A 20,125-nucleotide genomic window follows, 5' to 3' on the forward strand; every position below is an offset into this window, starting at 1 on the left:
AATGATCTTCCTTCTGCTCCCCCTGGCTCCATTCTCTTTCCACTCCAATGTCTCCAGCACAAAATTATTATAATGACCTGTCTAAAATACAGATCAAGTTCTTATTCTTTTACTCAGAAATCATCTGCTGCTCTTACAAATCTTCAATGTCTCTATACTGCCAAATGCATTAATATTTACTTTCATTTATTGTCTTCTCAATTACCTGTCCAATTTTTTTTCTCTAGCGACTACCCTCATCTATTTTATACTCTTGTCACACAAATTATTTATTTCCTTGAACACACATCATTTATTAGAATGTCACAATGGAGACATATTTTTTTTTAGTAATACTCATCCTGAACTTTTGGCTACTTGTGATGAAAGGCTAAAATTTATTTATATGTAGTGCAAACAAACAAACAAACAAAAGCTTTGAAAAATAAAGGGAGGTGTTAATAAAGAAAAACTTTATCTTCATAATCATTCAATATGTCAAGACTTTTCAAAATGTGTTTTGAAACACATAAAAACAAATTGCCTATGTATTTAATTCTCTTTTATTTATATTAGTAAGAAAAAGGACTTTGTGTTTGGCCTATAACCCAGGACTCGATGGATCAAAACCATCTTTTTATAATTCCTTTCTGATTCATAGTGAAGTAGTATGAACTCTAGCATCTTAAAAAGCAGGTTCTGCTAAAAATTCCAACACTTACTGTGTGATCATTAATAGGTCTTGTATTTTTACTAAATTTGTTTTTCTCATCTATAAAGTGAGAATTAATACATTATCCGTTCAAGAAGAGATAACATTTGAGATTATATGATAAATTTAAAGAGATTTGGAGATATATTGTATCATTGATTTATTCCTTAGTCTCTTTAACTTTAAGCCTATATTTCCTTAGAGCAGCGGTTCTCAACCTGTGGGTCGCGACCCCTTTGGGGGTCGAATGATCCTTTCACAGGGGTCGCCTAAGACCATCCGAAAACACATATATAATTACATATTATTTTGTGATTAATCACTATGCTTTAATTATGTTCAATTTGTAACAATGAAAATACATCCTGCATATCAGATATTTACATTACGATTCATAACAGTAGCAAAATTACAGTTATGCAGTAGCAACAAAAATAATTTTATGGTTGGGGGTCACCACAACATGAGGAACTGTATTAAAGGGTCACAACATTAGGAAGGTTGAGAACCACTGCCTTAGAGGGGCTAGTCTACTCTTAAGGAAGGCATGTGTTAATAAAACTAATACACGATCAAATAAGAAAATAAAGGATGTATTGGGTTTTGTTTTATTTTTTCTTACTTCTTTTATGTTTCTTATGTTTCTTCCTTGTTAAAACAGTTTTGGTATGAACCATGATGGACTTGGAAATCCTTGTGGGACAAAAGGTCATGAAACAGCAAAACTTATGGCAGCTCACATTACTGCAAATACCAATCCTTTTTCCTGGTCTTCCTGCAGTCGAGACTATATCACCAGCTTTCTAGAGTAAGTAATCTCTGGAGAGTGATGATGAATTGCTCTAGAAGTAAACCATTGCTAGAAGCCTAATATGTAGTGCTTCAAACTTCGCATAATGAGTAACTTTTATAGGGCCCAGAGATATTTCAGGTGGTTCCGAAAGTACTTTAATATATCATTGTGGCAAATATTTTCCTTCATACTCAAACAGAACTTACAGAATAGATTAGAGGAACTGAAGCAAGGATTTAAATGGAGTTAATGATATGAGTGTTATAAACGTTCACTAAATGGGAAGCAATGTCAGAAAAAATGTAGATTTACACAATTTAATAGAGCATAGGTCGAACTTTAATTCAGTGATTATACATTTCATTTTATTGGTGAAAGAAAACTGAGTTCTATAAGAATGCCTTAGTATCTAATAGTAATAAACAACAACAACAAAAAATCAAACACCCACGAAATAAAAATGAAAAATTGAAAACTTGTCTTTGAAAATTTATTTTTAAATATATTTTTATGGGTTTCAGAGAAGAAGAGAGAGGAAGAGATAGAAACATCAATGATGAGAGAGAATCATTGATCAGCTGTCTCCTGCATGACCCCTACTGGGATCAAAACGTGATCTGGTTTTTAGGTCGACGCTCAACCACTGAGCAACACTGGCCAGGCTTGAAAATTTATTAAGAAACACATCTTTCCTACAGTTTAGAACCTTCTTTCTTGGTCTTTTAATATGTATTTCAAGAGTTTGGTTACTTAACTGTGAAGAATATAAATTAGCTAATAGGAAGGAAGGTGTTTTTCACATTTCACCTGCACATCGGGGCTTCAGTATTGAACTTTGTAAACTAATAGTCTTAGGTCTCATTTTCTAACTTTGTGACCTTGGGCATGTTACTTCAGCTTTATAATCTTCAGATCCTCATTTCTTAAGTGAGTTTAGTTAATAATACATACAACATCAGGTTATTATGTATATAATCATGTATAATGCTAAAATGTATTAAAAACACTTAAGAGACATTCATCAAGTGGTAAATATTATTTTAAATGATATCAAGGTTTTAAGCTCTATGGCTCTGTCATTACCTTCAATAATTTTGTGCCATTTTTTTTCCCTTGGGGAGAAGAGATTAAATACTCTGTGAAAAGGTGAGTCATACATAAAGCACAGGTGATTATTTAAACAGGATTTAAAAATTCTTTTTAAAAATTGTCCTTTCAGATTTCACATTAACATGATGATAGTGTAACATTTTAAAAAATTCAGATAGGTTATGTGGGATAACCTACTTGTAAGTTCGTTTAAGTTTTGGTTCATATCTGGGAATGGTCTGATTATATTCTGAAAACTTATAAATACTTTTTTTTATAGATATATTTTATTGATTTTTTACAGAGAGGAAGGGAGAGGGATAGATTGTTAGAAACATTGATGAGAGAGAAACATCGACCAGCTGCCTCCTGCACACCCCCCACTGGGAATGTGCCCGCAACAAAGGTACATACCCTTGACCGGAATCGAACCCGGGACCCTTCAGTCCCCAGGCCGACGCTCTAGCCACTGAGCCAAACCGGTCAGGGCAATACTTATTTTTTAAAAAGCCTCAACAAGAGATTTAAAAAATACCTAATACAGTGCTTTACTCAATCAAAGATTAAAGGATAAATGCTTAAAATGGGCTCTTTTGAATTAACTAATATAATAATGAAGTTGAAGGAATTCACTTAGAAGGTAGTGCTCCATAACCTAACAGTTTTTAATCTTAATAATAGACCATTATAACACTGTTTCTGCCTGGTGCCAAAACTGGGTAAAGGGCTTTAAAAGATAGACCACAGAGAATTTGTTTGACATCTCTTGGTAGTTTTTTTTTTTTTTTTTTTTTTTTTTTAACACAAAGCACTTGCAATATCATTTTCCAAGATTTTTTTTTAAATGAGATCATATTACCTAAATTTAAACATTGTTGAAAATCTGCTCTTCCCAGAAATCAAGCCAGATCTGCCATTTCTCCCTTGACTTGGCTCATGTTTTTATAATGGAATCTTAGTAACTGTCACCAGAAGGACAAACTATATAACATGCTCAGTATTCCTGTGCATTTTCAAAGGCTTCCCTCCTCTTGTTCTTTTCAAGTACCATATTTTTTTTTGCTCCTCTTTCCTGTTTCTATTGCACAGCCCTTTGCTAGACCATCTCTGTATGCATACTAAATCCAAGGACCAGGTTTCATTTCTTGCCAGCACCTACCCAGATGAAATAGTATTAAGGTTATTAAAATACTCCAAAAGGAAATCCCAAAATTGCTGATAAAATACAGTTAAGAAATCACCACTGGTTTGGTGAGAAATGTAAAATTCTTATTAATTGCAAGAAAGTGTCCCATTGAATTAATTAAAAGAATTAATACAAAGAGCATTATTTAAGCCTTATTGCCTCTTTGCATTTCGTATGTGTAAGCATAATTAGTATTGTCAGGGTTCTAATGGGCTTATTTATCCTGTATTTTATAAAAATATTTCTGTTGTGCATTCTCCTGGGGATAGATACTCACAAAATTAAAGCCATTTGTGAGAGACAGATGTGAAAGACAATGGGTAGCAATTTGGGGAAAGTTGGCTCCCCCCCCCCCCCCCGCCTTTAATAATAACTATACAACCTTGATCATAATCTGACTAAGCAGTAAAGATTTTTAAAATATAAAGCCCTTTAAAAAGGTCAGTTCACTGGAGCACAAAGACATAATAGTAACTTTCTTTGTTCCTTTTTATTAATGCAATGGACTTAATTGCTTTAGCAGCTATGTGTGATATTTTTTAAAATCCAGTGATATTTTGATCAGGGATTGAGGTTACATTTATGTTTTATAGTTGGCTCAAAAAGACTCATAACATTTTATTTCAGTTTCTCCTCTCAAGAAAAAGAAATCTGTAAAGATGAATTGTTTAGGAACTGTAGCCCAGCCAACAAAATGCATACCTTTCTCTACTTAGTAACTGTATAGGCCAAAGATGGTGGATTTTAACAATGAGCTTTCTATGATTTATAGATTCAGTATTCACTATGTTCAACTGAAAACCATTCCATGGCCTTTAAATGCCAATATAGTAAAAAGTCTCTCATGTCAAACACTACGTGCTACTGATCAATCAGGAGATGGTGTTTACCAACTCCCAATATTTTTTTTCAGATTTCTTAAACTCGGTGATTCAATAAGTGGTTCATGAATCGCCCAGAAGCCGTCCTGATTAAGTAATAAAGAACCTATTTCCGTTAGAATGGACGTGTTATGCCAGCTTCTGATGTTTTCGCCGACGGCTTTGCAGGTAGTGTCCTTCCTATCTGCCTGCGGGACTTATTTATTAATTTATTGACTTAGAAAGTGGAGAAAGATGAACCTGGTATCATGGCTCACTCTCACTGATGACACTGGGCTAATTTACCAGGCAGTGGAAGGCAGCCAGAAGTCATTTAGTTCAGGTTTTTGTCTTTTTCTTTTTCTTTTTCTTTTTCCCCCCCATGTATTTTCCACCACTTAGTGGTAGTACAGAATAATTTCATATAGTTTTTTAAAATTCTGAGGCCTCTGTGAATCAACTTGCTCTATTTAAATTAAAGTCTGTTATATTGTTTGAACTGTCAAAGATCCATAGCAAAATCTCCTACAGTTTCCAGATTAAATAGAGATTATCCATTTTCACAGAAAGGATGGAAGCTGAAAAGGAAAGGCAACATTACGGTTGAAGGTGAGCTAGAAAGAAAGGTGAGTGTAGAGCTACAAGAGAAGTGACATGAGATGAACAGGATGACTAAGGCACTCATATTTCTTCTATAGTATTTACTTTGAAGGTCAATGTCAATGATCTATTAGACAAAAAACAGTTTTATAGATGGGACCTCTTTTTTTACATGGAGACCATGGAACAGCTTAGAAAAACAGGTTTCTCCTTCTTTCCATGTTTCTGACACATTTGGGGGACTTCACTCAAATCCATAAATATCATCGATAAGTTCTAATTACTTATGGAGAAAAAGAGAGCATAACTTAATAAACCGTTATTGATACTGTGTTTGGATATTGGAGGCTTCAAGTTTAGTTTTGTTCAAGCACCCCTCTCATCCAGAGGACAAGAGAGAAAGGTTTGACTTAAAGTAACTCATTTTAGGATGGAATGTATGGTTAGTTTTGTGAAGACTGGTAGCGCAGTTTATGAGAACACAGTAGGTAAGAAACTTCACTTGTAGATGATACCAACTTAATTCATTTTTGCTTAATTTAGATATATGAGCACAATTCTGTGGAAAATAATACCAGATGGCATTATTATGTTAACTTTTTGTTGTTGTTGTTCAGAGACTGTTAAGATATGTATAGAGTTATATAGAAAGATTTATTTTTTAGATTGACCCATTGTACTATAGACTGAAGGTCTATACTTTATCGTATAATTGTTGAAGTGAAAAATAAATCTACAATTACAATTAGGGGTATGTCCTTATGTGTTCTGGAAACAGAGCCAAGAGTGCATATTTTATGTAAGGGTCTATAAATTTTAGTTGAAGACTCAACTCTGGCTCATGTTCCTATTTTCAAGGCTAACTTTTGAGCTATGTAAATAAGATTTCTCTAAATTAGAAGTATGATACATAAAATATGACTTTGCTATCATGCTGCGAGGATTTTTGGAAATGTAAATATACTTTGATTTACTAAGAATTTCGTAGTCAAGGAAAAAGCATATTCTCAAACTGATACAAATTTTTTTGGCCTTGTCTTAGAAGCATAAACAAAAGCAGAATCTGTGAATTCAATAATTATCTATATTGCTGTATATTTTAACTAGGATCGGGCTTTTAGTTATGAAATATATGCTGCTAGGGAAATAATCACAATTCTACTTTTTATGTTTATTCTTTTGCTCTGGACACATGTATATTATACTTAACAATAGGAAGTTGCATTAGCATCTCAGATGGAAACTACTAACAGTATCCTTCATTTTTTTAATGATGAGTGAGGTTTATGTTTTCTGAGTGGAAAAATTCTCGTATGTCACTAAAACACAAACTGTGTTTAAAAGTGCTATTTGATGAGAAAATATTATATGTAATATTACCACTGTTATTATTTTGATAGTAGTAGCATAAATAATACTAGGTTCACCATCATAAGACTTGTATGGTTGAATTGATGAGCTAGAACCCTGGATTAAATAAAAATTACTCATAACTTCCATTTTGTTAAAAGGAAATAATTATAAAATATTTAAAAAAATCTTATCTGTAATATTTTTAAGAAAGAGAATATTTTTGTCCCAGGAGACCTGTACAAAAATATTCATATCAGCATAATTTGCAATTTCCAGAAATTAGAAATAATTCAAATGCTCATTTGATATTTGTGGCATAGTCTTAAATGGAATGTCAAAGAACAATATGAATGGACAGGCTATAGTTATACACATCAATATAGATATATCCACTTTCCTAGTACTGAGCAAGTGAAAGAATAAAGTCACAAAGGAAAACCTACAATACGACTCCTATTGTACAGACTCCAAAATCAGGCAGATGAATTAACTACTAATAAAATGAAGGAAATTATTATTAAACAATCAGAATATTAGATACTTCCTGAGAGACAATAGGGGTGTATTTGGGATATATTACTTGGTAATTTAAAAATAAAGGAAGAAAGAAAAGCACTTCCAGGGTTAATATAAATCTCTACTTGAAATTAACAGGAAAGTAGCAGACAAATGTTAGTAACCGTATGCAAAAATATTTTTGTCACTTAACCCTCAGTTAAGAATTAAAATATGAAAATGACCCCATCCCCCAAATACTTTAAGCAAGATTTTATTATACAGTATATACCAGATATGGTTACTAGGAGGAAACCATGTAGTATATAGGAACACTTTAAATCAGCCTTGCCCCATACTTGCTTTTCTGGAGCCAATAAAAATAGGTATGACACTTGACTTACAAACATTAGTGATTTGTACAAACATCACCAAATCCAGCTCAAAAGGCCTTGTTGATGCCATGTTCCTAAATATGCATGTTCATTCTTAAGGATCTATATGGTTTTTTGCTTATATTTCATTTTATACTAGAGGCCCAGTGCACGAAATTTGTGCGGGGGGGGGGGGTAGTCCCAAAGCCTGGTCTGCACGCTCTCCAATCCGGGACCCCTCGGGGGACATCCGACTTGCAATCCGGGACCACTGGCTCTTAACCACTTGCCTGCCTGCCTACCTGATCACCCCTAACTGCCTCTGCTTGCCAGTCTAATCACCCCCTAACTGGCCCCCTGCTTGCCTGGTCATCCCCTGACTGCCCCCCTGCCGACTTGGTCACCCCCTAATTGCCCCCTGCTGGCCTGGCCATCCCCTAACTGTCCCCCTGCCGGCCTGGCCACCCCCTAACTGCTTCCCTGCTGGCCTGATCGCCCCTAACTGCCTCTGTCTTGGCCTCCACCACTGTGGCTTGTCCAGAAGGAAGTCGGACGTCCAGAAGATGTCCAGTTGACCCAGTCTAATTAGCCTATTACCCTTGTATTAGTATAGATGTTATTTTATTTTCTGTAAAACATACTGGAAAAGGAGAACAAGTCTTGTGTAGATGTTTAATGAGACCACTTTAATGCATAGGAATAGGTTATTCCAAAGAACTGAAACAAAAATCCAGTTTGGGATACACTGACTCAGAAGAATTTGGCCACAGTGACCACAGCGCATGGCATTCTTCGTGGTCTGGAGGCCCCTGCAGTGGTCTCTGCATTTGGTGTTTTTAAAGAACAGGAACCATGACTGGAAGACCATTAATACCCAAGAACAAGAACTTTAAAGAAATAATTATTGTCGCTTCCTCCTGGATTAAGTCAATTTTCAGTACACTATCAGGAAAGAATTTTTTCCTCAGCGTAACTATGCTTAAACTTTTGGGGTCCACATAATTCTTCCTCTAAATATTTTAGGTTAATTTTCTATATTCCTAAAAGTAATTATGTATAAATTTTTAAATAGATTTTTAATTGATGCCATGTAGGTGAATACATATTATATACTTAGGTGAATATATAATTATACTTTTTGTTTTACATTTTTACCTGTAGAACCCTGTACTTAAATACTTCAGTACTTAAGTTTTCCCCATTGATTTATAGTAGTACTTAACTTGATAACTTATTTTTATTACATATTTAACTCCTTTCATCAAGACTTTTTAAAAAATATATATATTTTATTGATTTTTTAACAGGGAGGAAGGGAGAGGGATAGAGAGTTAGAAACATTGATGAGTGAGAAACATTGATCAGTTGCCTCCTGCACACCCCCTACTGGGGATGTGCCCGCAACCAAGGTGCATGCTCTTGACTGGAATTGAACCTGGGACCCTTCAGTCTGCAGGCTGACACTCTATCCACTGAGCCAAACCAGTTAGGGCTTTCATCAAGACTTTTATAATTTTGTTGCAGAGATGAAACTGATATTTTAAAGAAAATTAAGGAATTAAGCAGCTAATCCAATAATCTAATGACTATTGCCTCTTATCAAAATGGTACATCTTCTTTTATTATATTTTTCGTATTGACCTTTTTATCATTAACCTTAATATAAAAATTTGAATTTACTAGTAGAATTACATTTGCCTAAAATTGGTATACCCATATCGATAAATAATGTTTTATATTATAAAATAAAAAGAACTTGCTGTTTTTAAAATTCATAAAAGATAATTATCTTACTGAGATACACGGCAATTTCTAAAAGTACAAAAAACAAGAAATAAAAAGCATTCTGTCTTAAACTGGGTAGCTGGGTGAAAAAAAAAGTTGTTCTCTGTTAGGTAGATACCTTGAACAGTGACAAGGGAATTGATTGTAATAGCCAATAGTAAAATCCCACCATATTAGTACCATATTTAATATTCCATCTAGATATTTTTATTGATTAAAAATTAATCAAGAAGGTCATAAATGAAAGGAAAAATGTGTAAAGAAAACAGTATTCTGTCCCTTGGATCCCCCCACACTACCAGCCTTGGATCTTTTAATCTATCACCTTATGAATAGTAAGTTTCAATTTTTAAAAGGTATTAATTTGCTGCAGTGCAAATATGTTTGTATATAGCAAATTAACTTTTACATTTTAAGAATGTGATAAAATTTTAAGCAAATATCAAACTCATTATTATGCATGGTTCTTTTTTACTTATCTATAAATGAAAATTTGTACTGTCTTAAATAATAGTTGAAGAACTTATACTTGTGAAATTATTTTCCTTTGGCAAAGCAGATGGAAAAGATTTGGGGGAAAAAAACACAAGTGCTGGCACAATTGACAGGAATGTTGGAAAAAATTTTTAAATGTTGGCATAGGAATTCTTTAAAAATTCTAACTTACATGTGAAATGAAAGTACAAAAGCATCTGTCCTATTTTATGCACACTGACTAAATAAAATGAACAATTATATTTAGCAAAGTATAAAGCTCTTTAAACTAAGGTATTCTGTCTGGTTTTTGGCAATCTTTATGTTATTTGTTCCACTGAATTAAAATATTATGTTTGAGTGCAAGCACACTTTGAAAAGCAGAAATTATATAGAGAGGAGAACATTCCCTTTCCTAACTCTGATGACCCTAAATGAAATATGAAATTTTTGAGAGACTAAACACTTGTAATATACTTGAGAGGAGAACTTTGGATCTTAGCCTCATCGGTCATTCAGCCCATTTATTATTGAAATATTTCAAGAACCTTTGGACATGTCATCTATTGTTCTGCCCAAGATGGAAATATATAGATTAAGTCTTTAAGGATTACAACCACATTTTTTTTTTATTTTCCACATTTTATGTTTTTAATTCTACTACCAGATGTGGTGATATTTTCACTGAAATCAAACAAGAAACTTACAGCAACATGAAATTCTGTTTTGATTCCTTCAGAAATTAGTTTAAATCTGTTTTAAGGCCAACATGACATTTTCAGATTGTTGTCTGAGATACTTTTATTATGTCTTGGTGCTGGAAAAAAGATTGGAACTCTTACTCAGGTTTCAGTAAAGTTATTTTGCCATGCGATTATTTCTTGGTAGGAAGTATTGTTTTTCATGCATCAAGTTATTAAAACAAAGAGCTCAATACCTGGTTTCATAATTGTGATTGAAATGGTCCATCGTGTACCTAATTTTCTTTGATCCTTTATGTTGAACAGTTCAGGCCGTGGCAATTGCCTTAATAATGAGCCTCCCAAGCGTGAATTTGTTTACCCAACTGTGGCCCCAGGTCAGGTGTACGATGCTGATGAGCAATGTCGTTACCAGTATGGACCAGGATCCCGCCAATGTAAATTTGGGGTAAGAAGTCTCAATCCTTACGTTTCGTCGTTTCTATGTGATCTTTCATGACACAAATGTTAGGATGGAGTTTTGATGAATATAGTTTACCTCTGGTAACATTGTTAATGCAAATATTTCCTTTGATACTGCTCTTTTTCTGAAATTGGTATAATATCTATTTCTAAATGTTTGCATAATCCTAAATTAAACAATTTTCAAACGTCTTGAGAGATGCTGGTAGAATTTTTATAATTTCTATTGTATTTCTTCTTTAAGTCCTGAGTTTATGATGTCAACTGAGGTTTATCTTAAGAAATGGTATTGCATTGAAACCTCTCCCTCACCCTCACCTTTTCTGGTACTCTAGTAATTGTGTTAAGGGCATTTTTATATTGGCTAGGAGGAGCCTTTACTTTATATTTTCTAGTACTGAGTCATTTCAAGTTGCTTCAGTCCACTGCCCATATTCTGACACAACAACCATGTGGGGACAAGATGACGCTAACCCAAACAGAGAAACAAGGAAAATTGTTGCGGGAAAAAAGATATTATGGTTGACTCTCTATGACTGCCTAAAGAAGTCTGTGTCTAGCTCAGAAAAATGCATACAAAATTCCTCTTGAGTTTCACAGAGAAAGATTTCGGTGTCTAGGATAGGGACATGTTTATAGTCGGTACACATTATAAGCATGTTTTTAAAAATGTATTTTTATTGATTTCAGAGAGGAAGGGAGAGGGAGAGAGAGCTAGAAACATCAATGATGAGAGAGAATCATTGATTGGCTGCCTCCTGTACCCTCCCCACCAAAGATCAAGCCCACAACTCAGGTATGTGCCCTGACCACGGAATCGAACCGTGATCTCCTGGTGCATAGGTCAACGCTCAACCACTGAGCCATGCTGGCTGGGCAAGCATTTTGAAAGAAAAAAAAGAAATTTATATAAGTTATCCAAAAATATTCAGGAGTGAGAAATGTCCAAAGACTTGATACCTATTTTTATGCAAATAGTGTTTAAAATGCCTTTTAAAAACCATTAATAATAAAAAGAATTACGTTTTCACATAGTTAAGATGAAACAATATATGCACTGTACTGTACCAATTATCCTCTAGGTACAGTACAAAGGAAAGTGATTTTTAAAGTTTCTCTTGGGTGAAAAGCCTATTATGATTCATGGACAGCTTTGACAGCACATTTTGTGCACTAGATTTAAAGATTGTGTGCAACAGTCTTGAGTAAAACATTGGCCTTTCTTGTCTCTCTCTGCTGTAGAGTTTTCTATTCTTATTTCTTTATGGTTTTAGTTTCTTTTTTTCTTGAATTGATTCTTCCCTCAGAAAACATCAGCCAAACTTTAATCCCAGTCTTTGTATATACTTGTAGTTTAGTAAGTTGAAATTCATTATTCTTATTTATGGTCTCTCTGTTCTATGTTAGCAAGTGAAATAGTTAATTTATATTTAGTTTTTCAATTGGAAATTGGGTTTTAACCCTACATATATATTCCTATATTAGATAATTTGTATTAGCAGTTCTACAGGATATATGGATGTACTTTTTCTTCAATGAAATAAAAAAAATTGTCCTCATTAGCCTATTTCTATATATGTGTATCTCATTTATTTCAGATGAGTTGATATGAAGTGAGATAAATAGTAATTGAGAAATTGTATATTTTCAGTTTGTTTCTTATATTCAGCTTTAGAGTCTTCTTCTCTATGCATTTATAGACTTTTGTAATAGATTGCAAATAAAATTGGAAAATGAAAAGATATTAACATTTACAATCTTAAAAAAGTATTTGGAGATTGTAATGGCTATAAATGCAAAGAACAAAACTATAGCACAATATGCAGAGTTGTATAATATAGTTTAATATAATAGTTAGTATAATATAATATAATATAAGCTAAATGATATATAGTTTATGAATGATATTTATATAGTCTTTTTTTCTGAGGTACTTCAGACTGCTTTGATTAAAATTGTAATTATTTTATAAAATTTTATAGATAAGGTAACTAAAAATGAAGAATATGATTTACCTACTCCAAGGTAAAAAATAAAAATGGGTTATATAGTAAATATGTTATCAAGATAGCAGGTATATTTTATTTCAGGAGACAATTTTTATCAATTTTCATACACACAAAATAATAAATAATGGTGGGAGAAACTTTTGGAGGTGACAGATCTTTATGGCCTAGTTTGTGATGATGGTTTCATGGGTGTATTGTATACTTTCTCTCCCAATTTACCAAATTACATCCATTAAATATGTACAGTTTTTTGTATGTCAATCATATCTCAATGAAGTAGTTTTAAAAAGAGAGAAAAGTGCTCATCACAGTTAGCTTTAAGACCCAGGACAAAACCAGAGAAATTTTATAGACAACATAGCTTTAATTTATGGGGAATTATTATTATCTATGACGATTGTTACTGTTTACATAAATTTAAGAGTTAGCACATAAATGCAAATAGTGGGTTGTTGTTACTTTAATGTAGAACTGAACCATGTTTTATTAATAGACTATGTATTCTGAAGCATAAATAGGAACATTTGATCTAATACATGGTTTCACAATGGAACAGGATAATTTTTGAAGGAATATTTTTCAATAGCAAGACTGCTTACCATTAGCTAATTGACCATCAGTAGATTTTATTTAGAGACCTTTTCTAGTGAATGGCAGCCAAGTTGTTGTTGTAAACTTCAGACAGCAAAGGGGTATGACAAGCATGCAAAGTGCTTTTTATTTACCTGGCACCTGACGGACATTCGATCATGTTTGCTTTCCTCTATGAATATGTGTTATCCATGGTACCATCTCTGTATAGCTGCTTGCTGGTAGCGTTTTAGGAGAATCTGAACCATCTGTATGTTTGGGAGCATACGAAGATATTTTAAGGGTCACACTGATTCATCCTTTAATCTCAATGAAATACTTAGAAGCACATATAAGGGAAGTTTAAAGAAATTAAATTTGAGTATCCTGTAAAAAAGAAAGCTAAATGTTGGCCTCAAAACCATCTTCAGACTTCAGAACATTTATTATAGTTTGGTTGCTGGTTAACAAATTGTTCTCCTCTACCAAGAGCATTAAAAAACACAGTGGCCTTAACTATTACAGCTGGAAGGTTGTAGATTAGATAGTAGGAACAATTTCAAGTGATTAAAATTGGAATTTTGCACTGAGGGAGATTGTAAAATCACTTTGCTTGAAGATTGTAAGACGGTGTAACTTTCTAAAGTGTGATCTGGTATGGATTTAGGGAATAAAAGACATGGACTTATTTTAGCACCTCAATATTCTTTTGGAGTCCGAATATGTATATTTGATAAATATACATATACTTGACAAGAAGTTGATTTAATTTATATTTTCCCTTAAAATTAAAGCCAAAAATCATAGGTTCATAATTACTTGTATACTTAAAGCTCAGTAGTTTTCACTCTGGGTTTGCTTCTTAGAGATATTTTTTTTAACCATTTAATCATTTTTAACCCCTTCAAATTGATGATTAGTTATTTATCCAAATTAGTTTTTAGTTTTTCTTTAACACACACACACACACACACACACACACACACACACACACACACACACACACACACACTGCTCTTCTAAACTCTCTTGCACTTAAATTACCCACATAACAGGATTAACCTATTTAAAGCTGAAATAAGGGTACATTATTCTCTTTCTTCAGATGGCTACTAAACACCTGGAGCCAGGCCATGGGGTCACCATATGTTGGTTTTCAATTTTCTTTTGTGTGATACAATGATAAGTAACCTTTCTAATCATTGATGCTCCTTCTTGACCTCTTGAGGGCTCTGTTCTCCCCCTTGGCCATCAAGACCCTTTATTGCAAACAGCTGCTGAGAGATGTTACTGATAGGGTAATGAGGACAAAGAGAATGTTTCATATCCACAGCCAAGGACCCAAAATGGCATAGGGTTTAGGATTTCCAAGGGCAGAAAATTTGTATCACTTTTATGATCTGTACAGCTGTTTAAAATGTAAAAATAAAAAAATCTAGCAATAAAGATGCCATTTTCTCTTCAGACTCTATTTTATTTCCTTAATGATATAATAAATATAAAATGTTTTTGCACTTTTATATTTCTCTCTTCCTTATGTGAATGGCTTATTTTAGTTTTCTCAAGTAAATAAAAGGCCCCCCCCCATTTTTTAGTTTAATTTACAGCTATAATTACGTGAAAAGGATGGAAATTTTAGAGAATATAATTCTAATTTCTTTTCTTTTGAAAGGGTCTTTGACTATAAAATAGTTCAATTATTCTATTTTGATCAAAGCAGCTCTAGTTCAGTTTTTTACAGAGTTATTTTCTGAATATCAGGTAATTCTGGTATATTTAAGAGAGTAGCTTAGTTGTTTGGGGATATTTTGGACATTGATATTAGCCAGGCCTGATTCCGATCTAGATTTAATTAGGATTGAAGCAAGTTGCTAAATCTTTCTGAAACTATAAAGTTTCTCACACTTTCTAAACAGATTTTCGTGATGATTAAATGAGATACAAATATAAATATGCCTACAACAGTAGTTGACAGTATGTCCTGATAAAGTGTTACTTACTTTCATTTATTTTCCTGCCTGAAACATTGCTGCTATGGGGCATGAAGTATATCCTGCAGCTCCTCCAGTGAGGGGAGATTTGGTTTTATTTCATCATTGTTCAACTCTGACTTTTAGAAGATATTTTTATACATTGACCTGAAATAGGCTCCCTCTTAGCTTTTATTTATATTTTCTTTTTTTCCAGTTTGATTGAGAAATAACAGACATATATCACTGTGTAAGTTTAAGGTGTATAGCATAATGGTTTGATTTACATATATTGTGAAATGACTCCTACAGTGGGTTTAGTTAACATCTGTCATTTTATACAGATACAATAAAAAGAAGTTATACTCTGAATCTAAGTCTTAATTTTTAGGAGAGTGGTCTCTGTTAGAGGCAGATACCCTCGAAGACCTCTCTCTAAGAAGGAAGCATCACAAGCCATAGGGTGAAGGCTACAAAGGAGCCAACCGCTCGGGGTGCTGGGCACAAATGCCGGCAGAGATTTAAGTGTCCACATGTCTAATCAGACTGTAGACGTTGTTGTTTAGTGGCTACTAAGTTATATAGGTTATAAGTGGTCTCCTCTAACTCCTTTCCCCCCATAAACCCTCTTTTGTTCGTAAATGATTTTGCAGAATGCTAGGTTTCTCACAGAATGCATTTATCACCTTTCAGCAGAAAGCAATAAAAATACATTAATCTGGAATGCCTGGCGAGAGGGGTTGGAGGAGCATGCTCGGAAGGACCCAAAGCGATTCCTTCAGTTTGCTTTACCCTATGGGGCATTCCCATTTTCTAGAAACTTTCGAGTTAATTCACTGTTACCGCTTTATTTCTGAATTGTGTTAACATGACATAAGTTCTTTTTAAATTTTTTTAAATTGAGATAAAATTGACATCTACTATGTTAGTTTAAGGTATACAATATAATGATTCAATATTTGGATGTACTGTGATCATCACAATGTCTAGTTCACATCTATCATCATACATGGTTATAAATTTTTTTTTCTTGTGATATGCTATATAAGTTCTTAGAATTAAGTTTTGAGAGTTTAAAGAGTAGTTGGGGAATAATAACAATAGAAATAAATGTTATATATAAGTTTATCTTTGCATTCCAGATTAATATTTTTTATTGAAAAAAGATTTTTATACTCAGTGGTTCTAGTTTAAATTAAAAACTTGCAATATTATAAATGATGCTAGTTGATGATCATATATAAAGAGAAACTGAAACTTTTCAGTTTCTTCAAAGTAAACTTTTTTGGCTTTTATTTAAAACACTTTATTCAAATAGATGTTGAACAGCTTATTTTAAAATCTGATAGTGTGTGAACCAAATGAGGTATTTTATATTGCTGATATTAGAATAAGTGTTGTAATTTTCCCATAATGATGTAGGACAATGAAAAACCATAATAAAGAAGACAGCTCCAAACAACATCTGAAGTATTTCAATTATAGAAATGCCTGTTATACAAGTAGCACACTTGTTCAAAACCAAATTTCCCTTTCACGAAGGTGGTGGACTACACTGATGATCTGCAAACAACATTGCTAGATTGTTCTTTAGGCAACTTTGAATTTTAGAAATTACTCCCTGCCCATTCCTATGGTTTCTGTTTCCTTCTTAAAATGACCTTTATTTGAATATTGCAGTAGATCTAAGAAGTCAAATACCTAGCACCACTCTATTAGTAATTGGTAAGTTTGTTCTATTGTCTATACTTGAGAGTATTAAGCATATATTCCCTTTCTACATATTCATTCTTTCCCCCTACTCTTCCCTATTAATGAAATTTTTGCACATTATTTTTAAAAGATCTTAATCAATGTTAAAATCTAAGATATACTTCATCCACTAAAATGAGAGTTTTAAAGACAAACATTTACACGATTCTGCACAGTGGATAACCCACCTTCCATAAGAGCCTCCTCCAAAATCCTCACTTTGATGTGTCAACACCAGCAAGAAACAAACAATGCTGCGTATCTGCGGCTGTATTTTATGGAAGAGTGGACATGATTGTAGTCTTTACTTCTGATCAATTTGCTTTTGCCTTCTTTCCTAGGAAGTGTGTAGAGAGCTCTGGTGTCTCAGCCAAAGCAACCGCTGTGTCACCAACAGTATTCCTGCAGCGGAGGGAACATTTTGTCAGACTGCGACTATTGAAAAGGGGGTAAGCGCAAATGATTTATTAGCTATTTGATAAATGTTTGGTGTTGCTATTCCGCTACTATTGTTAGGAAATCATGCATATTAATTAAAATGTACTTGAGAAAATAAAACACTTCTAGTCTAATGAGTTGTCAAAACATTATATCAATAATACTCATTGTTTAGAAAATTACAGTGAATAATATTTTCTGGGCCAGTTTCACCTTTCTGTAAGTATATGTGGGTGTTATATTTACATAGAAAATGTCTAATAACAATTCTACATAATAGAGCCTGCTTAGTCATATGTCTGTGTGTTTTTTTCTGGAAAATTATGTGATCCCAAAATATTTTATAACTATAGTTTAACTGGAGTCACTTTTAAATTGCAATATGAGAGAAAGGGCTCATAGTAGAAGAATACTTAATTTATTGAGTATAGAAATTGGAACGAAGTAATTTTGGTTTCATCAGTATAGTTTTCAAAAATATTATTAGAAATTATTGAAACAGATAGGAATCATTTATACGCTATTCCTGAAGTTCTTTAGGAATTTCTATTCATGCAAATTCTAGAGTTTGTGGCTATGGACTGAGTTCACAATAATAACTACTAGTGTCATCTGTTCTCAGGTCTGACTTCTTCCATGTTAGTTGGGCTAGTTTCAACAAAGATTACACTGGATTTCAGCGTGCAATCTGATGTTTAAATAAAAAGAATGAAAGCTTTTGGGCAGCTGTCACAGTTTATTAATCCTTGCTGACGGCTTCATTCAGGACCCATGACCTAGTGCCATGTTGATGGCTTTTCCATGCTGCGTTTGGAAATGTTGGTAAATTATGCTAAATGTATGAATTGATTGGGTCATTTTTAAAGGATTAAGGATCTTTTTTTGAGACTTTGTAAGTAGCCAATAAAAATACAAAGACCTTCGCACACTACCAAAAATTCCTTCTTTTTTTTTTTTTCACTGTAGTAATAGAAAATATTAGGAAGCACATTCTTGAAACAACAGTCTAGGTTTATTTTGGAACCAACAATTCTTGTCAACGACAAGTAGCAATTTAAATCAATCTGTACTTAGAAGAAATATACAACTGTAAGGGGGGAAGTCACAGTGAAAATCTGTTTCTTTATTTGCCATTGATTATTATTCTTATAATCCAGTTCATGGGCCACAGTTTCTATTTGCTTGGAATAATACTATCACTACGCCTGATGGCTCTTTTTATTCAACTTTATTTCTTAACATACGGCATAAAAAATTCATTCTTTTAAATACCTCAGAGCTCTCCTAAAGCATTCTATAAATTATATAATCACTCCAAATGAGTAAATCACAAGTGGTGGCTATTTGAGAACACATAGTTCAACCCTACCAATCATTTACTCAGTAAACACATGTTTAATATCTTATCATCTGCGCTTAATTGCAGGATCCTCAAATGTCATATCTTACAACTGTGTATATATGTGATAGACATGACATATTTCTTGAAAATTGCAGATAATTTTGAGGAATATTTAGATGACACTCAATGATACTAAAGCTAATGTATTGAATTCAAATTTAGATAAACAAATAGAAGGGAATTATAATTCTTCTAAGTATAAATAAGAATGAGCACAGATAAAAAGTGAGTAAAATGGGAAAAATATATTTGATTTCTAAAGATTCACATTTTTAGTTTAGGTTTGTTGTCAGATTTTTGATCCCTAGCTCCTTTTTTCAAATGAAGTCTACGTAATTCTGATATGTACATTTTAAAAGTGTCAATGATCTGGTTAAAAGAATCCCTTACCTGACTCCTTACCCTGTCAGCTTCTGATGTACTTCAACAGAACATATTGGACTTCATGAAAAACTATTTGAGAACCTTGTAAGTGTAGCAAAACTTGTGTACCAAGAGGTCGTTTATATTCCCAACATTAGAGTTTAGTTTGATAAAGTCAGTATGTTGGATTTTACCATCTAAAATTATTCTGCCAAACAAAAATCTTAACTGTTGTTCCAGGGATATGAAAGGTCAGTAGACAGCTTTAGGAATGGTGCTAATTCTTAAAATGAATGAATGAAAACAAACACATGTAGACTCCTAGAAAGAAAAAGGACAGCACTCTAGGAGAAGACCTTGAATATCTTCGTATCATTAACTTTGAATTTTTGAAGAGGTTTTTAAAGAACTAGATCCACCTACATTTTTAAGGAGAAAAAACACACACAAAGGACTAGACATTTGAGCTGAGCCGCTCTTTATTTTTCAGTAACTGCATTTGTCATATCTTTTTACAAATTTTGTTGTTGGTGATTTAAGTTATTTTTCTCCTTAAAATAAAAGTGTTTATTGTTGCCAAATTGCAGATTTTCCTTCTAGGGTTATATCTATCTGGAAATTAAACCAGAGCTCAGCATTTTGATTCAAATCAAAACAACCATGCAAAAAAAGAGCTAGGGACAAAAATCAAAGTGGAATTTTCAGTTGGTCAGGTCAACTTTGTGTGGCCAGTCTGTGTTCTTGCCATCTAAAAATAG

The 20,125-nt window shown here is 33.2% G+C and overlaps 1 protein-coding gene across 6 annotated transcripts in view; it reads left to right on the top strand.

Moving 5' to 3' along the window:
* Window positions 1-20,125, top strand: part of ADAMTS6 (ADAM metallopeptidase with thrombospondin type 1 motif 6) — a 227,881-nt gene that overhangs the window by 108,953 nt on the left and 98,803 nt on the right. For all 6 annotated transcript variants that reach the window (XR_009452669.1, XM_059694536.1, XM_059694539.1 and 3 more), the window contains exons 10-12: window positions 1,353-1,499; window positions 10,708-10,849; window positions 17,506-17,613. Coding sequence is in view for 5 of the 6 variants with exons in the window: in XM_059694536.1 (XP_059550519.1) it covers window positions 1,353-1,499; window positions 10,708-10,849; window positions 17,506-17,613 (397 nt within the window). In the remaining variant the exon portion in view is untranslated. The remainder of the gene's footprint in view (window positions 1-1,352; window positions 1,500-10,707; window positions 10,850-17,505; window positions 17,614-20,125) is intronic.

This window comes from Myotis daubentonii, chromosome 4, assembly GCF_963259705.1.
Source record: "Myotis daubentonii chromosome 4, mMyoDau2.1, whole genome shotgun sequence".
NCBI lineage: Eukaryota > Metazoa > Chordata > Mammalia > Chiroptera > Vespertilionidae > Myotis > Myotis daubentonii.